Here is a 10225-nt window from a genome sequence, read left to right as displayed (position 1 = left end):
CCCGTCGCTGCCCCGGATGCAGTCGCCGCGGGCGCTTCCTGCCCCGCCCCGCGCCTCACCATAGAGATGACAGCGGCAGCGTGGGCCGCGCGGGCTGCCGGGAAGGGAGCGGCGTGCCTGCGCCTCGCAGCGTAGCCGGCCGGCGGCAGCGGCCGCGCCTGGGAGTCCGCGGCCGCCGCCATGGCGGGAGGCAGCAGCGCCGGCGAGTGGTGCCTCATGGAGAGCGACCCGGGCGTCTTCACCGAGCTCATCAAGGGCTTCGGTGAGGGAGGAGGGGGCGGYGGCGGCGCCCTGAGGCCGCGGCGGGGCCGGGGCTCCTTKCCCGGGGGAGGGGGGACCGGGCATATGCCTTAACGGACGCGTGTCGTATGCGGGAGGACGCCCGCGTTTGCCAAGGGCCGGAGCCACCTTTGGGTCGTGTGGCAGTTGACTGAATTTCTGAGTCTCCGGGAAAGAGGACCTCTAGGGAGCAGGCAGTGAGCGTGGCAGCAGGTTGGATATCCTGCGAGGGGCTGCTTTGGGAGTTAGGAGACGTTCACTTGCTTCTAATGTAACTGACAGTATTGTGAATACGTGGGTGTAAGAACAGATGTATCTACGCAGGCTTTTGGCCAAAGGAGCAAAATGATTTTATTCTGTGTTATGTTGATTTATAATTTCTGGCATGTCTTTATAGCTCACAAGCGAAGCCCAGGCCCAGCTCTTCTTTTGTGATTCTGTTTGACTAATAGTTTAATCTTCTACGTAGTACATGTCTGAACTTTTACAGACTTCGCCTTATGCTAATGTCTTGCTTGAGTGTATTGTTTACAATATTCTCCATGTGCTACCATGGCAAAATTTGTCTTTGTCTAGAGGTACATGGTGTTTCAAGTTCTGCTTTAGACTAGCTGAAAATGTCTTTTAAGTCTTATTTCAACTGTGCATTTTCTTCTTCTCAGGAAATGAGAGGGGATGAAAGATACGTTAATCTCTTCTGCTCTTTTTTTTCTTTTTAATACAGTTGCATTACAAAGAGAATTTTATCATACACAGAGGAAACTCCTGTAATAATTTCTCTTGACCAGTGCTTTTTTAAATGAAGATACAGGAAAACTTGTAAATAGACTTTATTCTGAGCTGAACATATAAGTTGTAACAATTACTGCAGTTTTGTTTGTGTGTCTCTTCTTACTGGTTGTGTTCTTTTTTAAATGGGGTAGTTGTAGAAACCTGTATCTTTCCTTGCTCAGGTTGCAGAGGAGCACAAGTTGAAGAAATATGGAGTTTGGAACCAGAGAACTTTGAAAAATTGAAGTAAGCCACTTTCTTTTCTAATCTACACTTTTTTTTTAAATCTAAATCTTTTTGAACTCGCTAAAAATATGTACTAAACTCATGGTAACGTTTTTTCAGTTTCCAAGGAAGCTTGTTAGGATGTCGATTTAATCCAGTACCTGGCAATTAAATGACCTTTTATTGATGACTTTGTACTTGAACTAGCTTCTCTGTTTATGGGAAGTGGCAATAATAGCAGCTAGAACATGGAAATAGATTTCTAATGGTTTTGTCGTTGGCTTGTGCTATATCCTTTGACAAATTGCTTTACTTCTCTTCCTTTTTTTTTTTCTTTACCTTCCTTCTTCCTTGCATAAAGTATTTCATCTGTTGCCTTAAATTACTTACTGTAGTTATGCACTTTTGTAACCTGTCTTTCCTGTAGAACCACCTCAGTGTATGTATGAAGTTAAATATTCTTGTCATAACTGACAGTGACTGATATCATATGGAACAATTCTGCCCTCATTAGCCAATATTAATTCTCTTGCCATTCTATCCATGATGCATTAAATGTTACCCATGTTCACATATAAGATTTTAAGAGGAAAATGCCACCTAACTTAGGCCATACTCTGTTCCTGTGCAGATATCCTACACTTGTATAGTTGCGCTTTCAGAAGTTGTAGCAATTAGTAGAGAAGATGTGATTTTAGAACTTTTGTCTGACTGAAGATATTTGACAAGTTGTACCTGAATAGCAAAAGTGTTGCTTTAGCAGTGGTTTAGTTGCTACCTGCAATATGCTTCATATGGTTCTTCATCAGAACATTACCTATGTTGTTCACAAAGGTATAGCTTAGCTTGCTCATACTGTAAGATGTACATCTTTGTAGTCTTGAATGGTGGCCAGCTTCCTTCCTTCCCAGACACATATCTAATATCTTAAGTTAAACAGTAAGATGTAAAAGGATATATTAGTTCTTAGCATTTCTCAGATTCCTCAAGGGACCCATTGTTGAAGGAGATGTCTGAGACTTCTGGTCAGAGCTTTTGAAAACTTTCTTATGCAGTACTGTAAACCTTTTGTGGCATCCTTGTTGAGCTGACTTTGAATTCAGATTGCTATGATGAACAAGTTTTTGCTTTAATGCTGCTGAAGTTTTCTATAGGATTTGTTTCCTGGAATACCAAATACAACATAGAATAAGAGAAAGCTATTTTCTGTGCAGACGTGCAGTCTGAATAGCAAGGCAAGGTTTTAGTATAGGAGAAAAATGGATTTCTCTTACTACTTAGAGTGATAACTCAAAATGTGAAGTTTCACAAGAAGCTCCTTTTATCTTTGAATATTTCATTTATGCCTAGAAGGAGTACCAAAAGTTTAATTCCTGATCTTATGTATAATTGGCAAAGATTTTGATAGCTATTTATTTGTTACTGACAAATTCACAAGGGTGTCATACACTATAATAGTTACAATGACCAGTAAGACCAGTCCAGACTTAGGAAAATTACTAACTAAACACTTATTCAAATTGGGATTGTTTGGCATGTATGGAAAGAAGTCTGAAGTATGTTCTTCTTAACTAAAAGATCCTGTCTGCAAATTTCAGTACAGGTTCCTGATGTTTAGAAAGAAATAATTAACTGAATTACTGTTCCAGGATACAATTAAATTATAGTAGAGATTTCTGGCTTTGATTATTTTTCATCAATACAGTGTTGGGTTTTTTGTGTGTGTGGTTTTTGTTTTTTTTTTTTCTTTTCTTCCTACTGATTTTATTTTTCAGGCCAGTACATGGGTTGATTTTCCTCTTCAAATGGCAGCCTGGAGAAGAACCAGCAGGCTCTGTTGTTCAGGATTCAAGACTGGATACAATATTTTTTGCTAAACAGGTATGGCAAGCTCAATATTTTTCTTAGATCATGAAACAGCTTTTAATACTGAAATATAAACTAGATTTTGTTAAAACTTACACAAAGATGAATATTTTACAAGGTGGAATTACTTTAACAAATTCTGAGAGAATAGGAACTGTGTATTAGAAGACGATTAGCAAAGCATATCTGATCTGTTAAGTCGGGAAAAAAATTTCATCATGCATAGAATGGTAAAACTCTTAGGAGAGAGCCGAAGAATAAATAAGAATAAGTAACTCTTCTGTGCCATAAAGAATTATTTAGTAAATGTTTTGTTTTAAGCAGAATGAGCAAACTGTGTTTTGAAACCACTTTCAACAAATATTATAGGAAGAGATGTTTACTTCAGAACAGTTGTTTTCTCTCATTTCTCAAATGCTCTGTAGTCAGGTCAGTATGACTCAAGTGGGATAATATTTTAAGACTTTCTAGACCATTTTGGTCTAGAAACTTACTAAACAACTTTTCTGTAATTTCCAATATAAACTTGCATTTCTCATTTAAATAATTAAAAGTTGTTTATGCTAATGTAATCCACCATGTTTCATTAAATGCAGAATAGTACTGAAATTCTATGTTAGCTTTGACAGGCTGCTCTGCGCAGTATTTTTGTTTGCAGGCAAGAAAAGCAAGAAAAATTAATCTGAATAAAAGTAGAAGTGTGTGTGTGTGTTTATTTTTGAAGACCTGCTTCTCAAACAGTGATAAGCATAGTAGTTTAAACAAAAAAGATATCCCTGTACCTTTTAATTAGAAAGCTACAAAGCATTCACATCAAAGGGCAAATCATTAGGTTTTTAAGAAGTCTCACACATAGACTGCTTTTTCCACAAACCAAAAAGTGCTTTGTATGTAAATTTCAAGATATAAAAAAGTTTCTGTGCATTTCTAGATAAAAATAGAAATGTGGAAAACAATGGAAGCGTTAGGTATATCCTTAGCTCTCCTGGATACTCTGTAGATGTGCTTCTGTTGTGCAGATAATTATCTTTCATTTGATTCTTTTATAATCCTGTTCCTTAGTGTTTCGTGCTCTTCTGGATGACTTTATTCCCTGGTCTTTTCTAATACCATTTTCTTTATTCTTCCCTTGCTGCAGCTCTTGAGTTCTGCTAAGTAGTGTCTGTCACTGTTATGACGCAATGATCAGCAGTAGTTTACCTAGCATCTTTGTAGGTTGATTAGTCTCGTGGGTGCTGTTGTATTAGGTTATGCTTTCTACCTAATCAAACACACTGTTAATGATCGATAGGCTGTGGCTATAGAATTGCCTTGACAGAAAGAACCTCAGGGAAAATCCTTAATATAACTCTCAAAGGGTAATTACCTGGCAGGAAGAAATAACTCTGATTTGAACCTAGGGAGATTTTCAGATTAAAGATTTACCCTTGTTTGAGGGATTTCATTTGTCTTGTTTCTTGTGACTAGGTGAGGTTCTCCATGAATAGCCATTCTTGTGGCCTCTGAAAAATTTGAAAGCATTTGTCTGTTTGCTCCACTTTGTTTGCTTTCCCCCCCACACCTCCACTTTCCTTCTGCAGCATGGCACTGTGTCTAAAAGCAAGTAGCTAAGATGAGCTTTTTTGAGCTTAGTCGGAATTACAGAATATAAATTGCAAAATTTGCATAGCATTAAACTTGCTAACAAAAGTACTAGAAAACTAAAGGCTAACAATAATAAGTCTGTGTTATATTGTAGCATTCTTTGAAGCATTCATATTTTACTGTCTTCTGAAGACTGAAAATATTAAATTTCTATTTGCCTTCGGAGATGAAGSAGCTTTCTGATCTTCCCCATCCTTCATCTGCTGCTCTTTAAGGAGGCCGACTGTGCTGGAGCGAATCTGAGAACTTGCTAATTTTCCAGTGTGGAAAGCAGTTAACAAAAATGCTCACTATTTTAAAATAGTAGCATCTAGTTATGCCACTTGGTGGCTTGGAATATATATTTCAGAAGTAACCTGCAAAGAATTTAAATTTGGAATATCTTTTTGATGTTTTAGTTTTGTCTGTTAGTCAAGCGCAGTGGCTTAGCAAAATAAAACTTTTGATGTAGATACGTGTATGCATGGGTTTCTTGTCATATCGGCTTTGCCTGGGCTGAGGTATTGTGACTGAATAAGTACTGGAATAGTCACAGGAAAATGAAAAATAAAAATCAAGAGACCAATGAAAGAAATTGGKTTTATATTTTGGGGGGATTTGTAATACGTATTTAGCTGTGGTCACTTTCACTTTGGGAGAAGTTAGCCTTTGTTAGAGATCCGACCTGACAAGCTATTTTGTGAGTACTAATACTGTTTTCTAAGGCTGTATTTTCTCAAGCAAATGGTTGAGCTGATGATTTGCTGCTGATGAGAGTAGAAGGTCTTGGTCCTCTCAACCTGCTTTTCCTTTTGACTGCACAGTTCTGTTCCTCTCTTGCGATGGTTCAGATGCTCATTAAACTGCCACGAGCCAATTCAGCTCATCAGCCAGCAGTTTTCTGTAGATTTTCTGTGTCTTTTCTGGGTTGGTCTCTTGCCRCATGAGATGTATTGGTTCGCTGAGTCAGTACCAGCCAAAGCTGGTAAAAGGTAAGTGAGGGGTAATGGGGACCTCTTTGTGACAGTGCTGCGCTTGCTGCATTTCTTGCAACCATGGTCTGTGAATCCTGCTAAATCACCCAGCAGCCCAAAGGAAGACAAGCATTGATATCAAATAATTCTATTGTAAAAGCAGCTCCCCCAAAACTATCATGCAACTGGGCTCATGTCCCTTTCTTGTGTATTTTCCCCTCCACATGTTCAAGTCCAGTTGTATGGTGGCTTTGAGGAGGCGGGGGTTTGTTATCTTTCAATGATCTTTTTCAGATGATTTGTCAAGACCTTTTTTTTCTAAAAAATAAATAATACGGAGATACAAAAGTTGAATTTATTCACACTGCCTAAATCTTACAAAACTGTGCTATTCCTAATTTTTTAAAACAATAGTGATGAATAGAATAATCTTATGTTCACTTGTAGCATGGAATCACAGAGCAAATAGATTTCTGGCTTGGGATAGCAAAATTTGCGACAAGGTGGAAAGTCTACAGTAAAACAGTTGTGTAGCAAACATTTAAGATTATTGGTCTGTATATTCAAACATGGAGCACTAATAACATCAAGAAGTCTATTTGACTCTATCTTTTTATTCCTGTACATTTTTTTTCCTTTAAAAATGTTACCATCTGAACAGATCTAGTATAATCTGTTTTAGTGCAGAGAAGTTTTAAAATGTTGTTCTGAATCTTCTATGAGCAAGACTAAGTAGGTGTTACATACATAGTAGCAATTCAGTATGGGAAATAAACAATGATATCAACAGCATAGCTCTATTTCTGTTCATGTTTAATTACATTTTACATTTTGAAATTCTGTTTGTTTGTTTATTTATTTGGAAGCTTTAGCCAGGTATAAAAGGTCACAACTTTGAAACAGTGTATCTTGCAAAATAATGTTAAATTTGCATTAGGAAACACGCACAGTCTTTTATAAGAAGCTTGTGCATGTTCACATTTTACTAATACCCACTTTCATAGCAATGTTTTAGCTGAATTTTAAATGGCAACTCAATCTTATTCAAGATTAAATCATGAGTATATTGGGTGGGGGGAAAGCTAAATTTTAAAGTCTAATATGCATGCATATTAAAGTGGTGGTTTTTTTTTTTTTTTTTTATGGTCAGTTTTATGTGCACTCATGTTAAATTTGGCCTCCCTGTTATGCCTAGGTATGATATGGTCCTCTATTTGAGGCCACAGAACTCTGGATGATCTTACATACCCTTTGAGCTAGGATACCTAGGCACAATGAGGTGAGTTAAGGATACAATTTCAGCCTTAACTCTGAATTTCCTAATTTCTGTGTTGCTTAAGTAGGCCCTTACTGTTATTTTTACACACAGTGGTTACATGATTGAACCACTCAATGTATTCGGCAATCCTCAGCTCTGTTTTGAACAGCTGTATTCTGTGCTGATCATTGCAGAAGTAGAAACATCTCTTGAGGAAAAAAGAATGCCGTTACTGCAGACTTTGGGTGTTTCCATCAGTTTTTCTTTTTTATAGTAGCCCTTTCAGATTTTGTTACTGAAGTATTAGTATCGTGCCTTTATTTTGTGCCATGTATTGATTTTTATGCTGCAGTGCGATGACAGAAGATTACAATTGTGATAATAGAACATTAGCTTCATTAATTGCAAATAAAAGCTACATGCCTTCAGAAGCAAGATCTAGTTAATGATACTGTTAACAACAAAAAATTGGTTTATGGCTGTCTTTGTGTCACTAATGGGAGCTCATTATTTGTATTTTTTTCAACATTTCCAATGCTTCTGTTGATTTAAAAAGCAATCTTGTTGAGATTTTCAGATTCCATAACATTAAATTAGACCGTATATCCAAATTTTAGAACTTTGCCCTAATGCTGAGGGCCATCCAGAGCGCATGCTTTTTTTTTTTTTTTTTTTTTTAACAAAAATAATAGAATGGAAGATTGGAAGATGTAAATCAAGGACTTCTGTGCTGTGTTTGGTGCCTCAACCTTAAGCTGGTTCAGAAACTCAGTTTAGATTATTAGGAAAAGGTACCTGCTTTGAATTTGTGACTCTTAACAGGAAAATATGACAGAGTAGTCTAATCAAGTGGTTCCATGCTATGTTGCCTTTTGTTTTATTTTGTTTTTAAGCTAAGTTTCACTTGGCAACATGGCAATTTTCTTGGGTTTTTTTCCATGTCTGGCTTCAACAACTAGTATATATGTAGTGTTGTTTTATTTCAGGTATTAAGTGCACCTTGTAGTTTCAGTAGCAGAAATTTTTCAAATGCGGGTACCTGCTTTAAGCTGGGATTGTAAATATTGATCAGCCAAATATCTGTCTGGGACTTCCCAGACAGAAACGTATGGGCAAGTGTTGAGATTTCTGAACAAATACAGAAAATCCTCCCAAGTTTCTTCGAGTCAAAATATTAGGCCAAAAAGAATCCTTCTGGGACAAACTGCATATATTATAATACTGTCTAAATGCAGAAAATGTGTTTTCTGCTAATGCTGAGGCACCTTAAGTAACAGAGATATGTTGGAAGTTAAGGTGAATGGGTATCCTGACCCCTGTCTCTCTAAAGCAATTCATTAGCTTGGGTGTATAGCAGTGCTGGACTGGCTCTGTGCATTGATAGGATATAAGGCCCATGTAATAAATCTTGCACTCATCCACATTTGGTGCTGCAATTGCCTCCTCCTTGCTCTGCACTCTTCACCCTGCCCAGAAACCTCTGCTAGGTACCTCCTCCTTCCTTCTTGGTACTTCTCTCACATCATCTAGACCCAGGAAAACATTGTCTTCTTGCACCTACCACCTGCTGCACCTCCTTTTCTTCAGCTACAGGACTATTCCTGCTTGCTTTTCCTTACCTTCAATCTCACACTTCATGAAAAGTGTTCATAGGTCTGTAACRTATTTCCATTTCATCAGCTGGGGACCACTGATCCACATTTGTTGCACATTGTTTTCTAGGAATAAGATAAGATAATTGGTTTAACTTGGTTCTTGTGCATTTAAACAGACTACTTCTATACTGTAGTTGGAATAAAAAATATATTTATACTGAAAGGCAGATATTTGATGAGACTACAAATTCCATGCTGAGTTTCAGTTTTCCTCCTGTTTTTGCTGTTATTGCAAACTCTGGTATATAGCTGTTTCAGTTCCTGTGCTGGTATCGCCTCTAGACTCAAAACCTCTCTCTTTTAATTTCTCTTCACTTTTTTGAATTCATTATTGGGTTAGTGCTCTGTCAGAGCACTGATCATTCCACCCATCTTTATTTTTCATAAAGAATTGTTTATTACAGTGTTCTCTCTCCCTTTAATGTCCTATATTAGCTATCACTTTTGCAGCTGAAGTTCACTATGGTGTCCCTTCATTCTAATATCATACTTTTTGCCACAGGTCTCTCTCCTGTTAATACTACCTTCTTTTTCCTTTCTCTGTCAGCTTAATTAATACAACATTTGCAACCACTGCTTCAGGTTAGCTCACTGTAGTCCACTTGGGATCTTTCTGCTTTCATCTTAGTACTACTTTTACTACTGTCTGTGATATCATTCCCCAATCGTATCTTAGAGAGCCTTTAGTTCTTGGTTTTCTTTCCTATGTTATAGCATTAATTCTTTTAAATTTTGTCATTCTATTAGACTGTGGTATTTAACTTTTTTGCTACTGTTTATTATTTCACTGCCCTCGATGGATCTTCCTTCCCTGTCCTTTATTTCATAATTGCATGAACTCTAGCCTTTAGCTTGCGTACCTGCAGTCTGTGAGGTTTCAGTCGCTGTAATATATATTCTGCATGTATCACTGACTCTCTTGATGACATTTTAAGTCAAATAAATTGGGCTTTTCTTAAGTGTTTTATTATTTCTTTGTCATCTGGAGTGTAGGGATGTGATTTGAACTGAGAACACCAAGTGTTACTGAAGTATAAACCTCCCCCCCAGCATCTGATATGACATACAGTATTAGCGTAGTTGAATCTCACAAAAGATGTAAAGAAGTGGGTGATGTCTGAGGCTGTTTCTGGAGCAGGAATAGCAATGCAAAGGGCAATGAGGTCAAAGAAAAGCAAAGAATGGGATGCTCATTTTCTGCCTAGTTTTATCACCTGTACTACAGCTGTCTATGTATTGAGTGGACACAGTTTAGTAAATATTGGGGAAATTAGTCTCYCTTTACTGACATTTGCGTAGTTAAGGACAATTCCAGGAGTATAATTCCACTTTTTTCATGAAACAGCTCTAAATCAATTCAGTTGCCTATGCAAAACTGAGTATCATCTTGCAAGAGGAAGAGGTTAAGTTTGTATGTCAGTAACTTAATAAAAAAGTTCAGTAGAGGAATGCAATGCAGTCTTTCAGTGCCTGATTTACTTTTGACTCATGAAGTGACAGACTCAGATGAGTAACATCCTATACCTTGCAGGAACTAAAATAGTAGAAGGTCTTTGACATGAGAATTCCTCTTC

At 37.6% G+C, this 10225-nt stretch overlaps 1 protein-coding gene across 2 annotated transcripts in view; it reads left to right on the top strand.

The window, feature by feature from the left end:
* The first annotated feature begins 65 nt into the window (after nt 1-65).
* The window catches only part of UCHL5 (ubiquitin C-terminal hydrolase L5), an 18329-nt gene continuing 8169 nt past the window's right edge, over nt 66-10225 (top strand). Inside the window, exons 1-3 of one of the 2 annotated variants that reach the window (XM_026089151.1) lie at nt 66-262; nt 1233-1296; nt 3051-3156. In XM_026089151.1, the coding sequence (XP_025944936.1) occupies nt 181-262; nt 1233-1296; nt 3051-3156 (252 nt within the window). In that variant the 5' untranslated portion in view covers nt 66-180. Of the gene's footprint in view, nt 263-1232; nt 1297-3050; nt 3157-6933; nt 7018-10225 lie in introns of those variants that run through there. The other variant, XM_026089152.1, reaches the window with a different exon arrangement.

This window comes from Apteryx rowi, unplaced genomic scaffold, assembly GCF_003343035.1.
Source record: "Apteryx rowi isolate R43461 unplaced genomic scaffold, aptRow1 scaffold_80, whole genome shotgun sequence".
Taxonomy (NCBI): Eukaryota; Metazoa; Chordata; class Aves; order Apterygiformes; family Apterygidae; genus Apteryx; species Apteryx rowi.
This window is presented reverse-complemented; position numbering and strand designations above follow the sequence as displayed.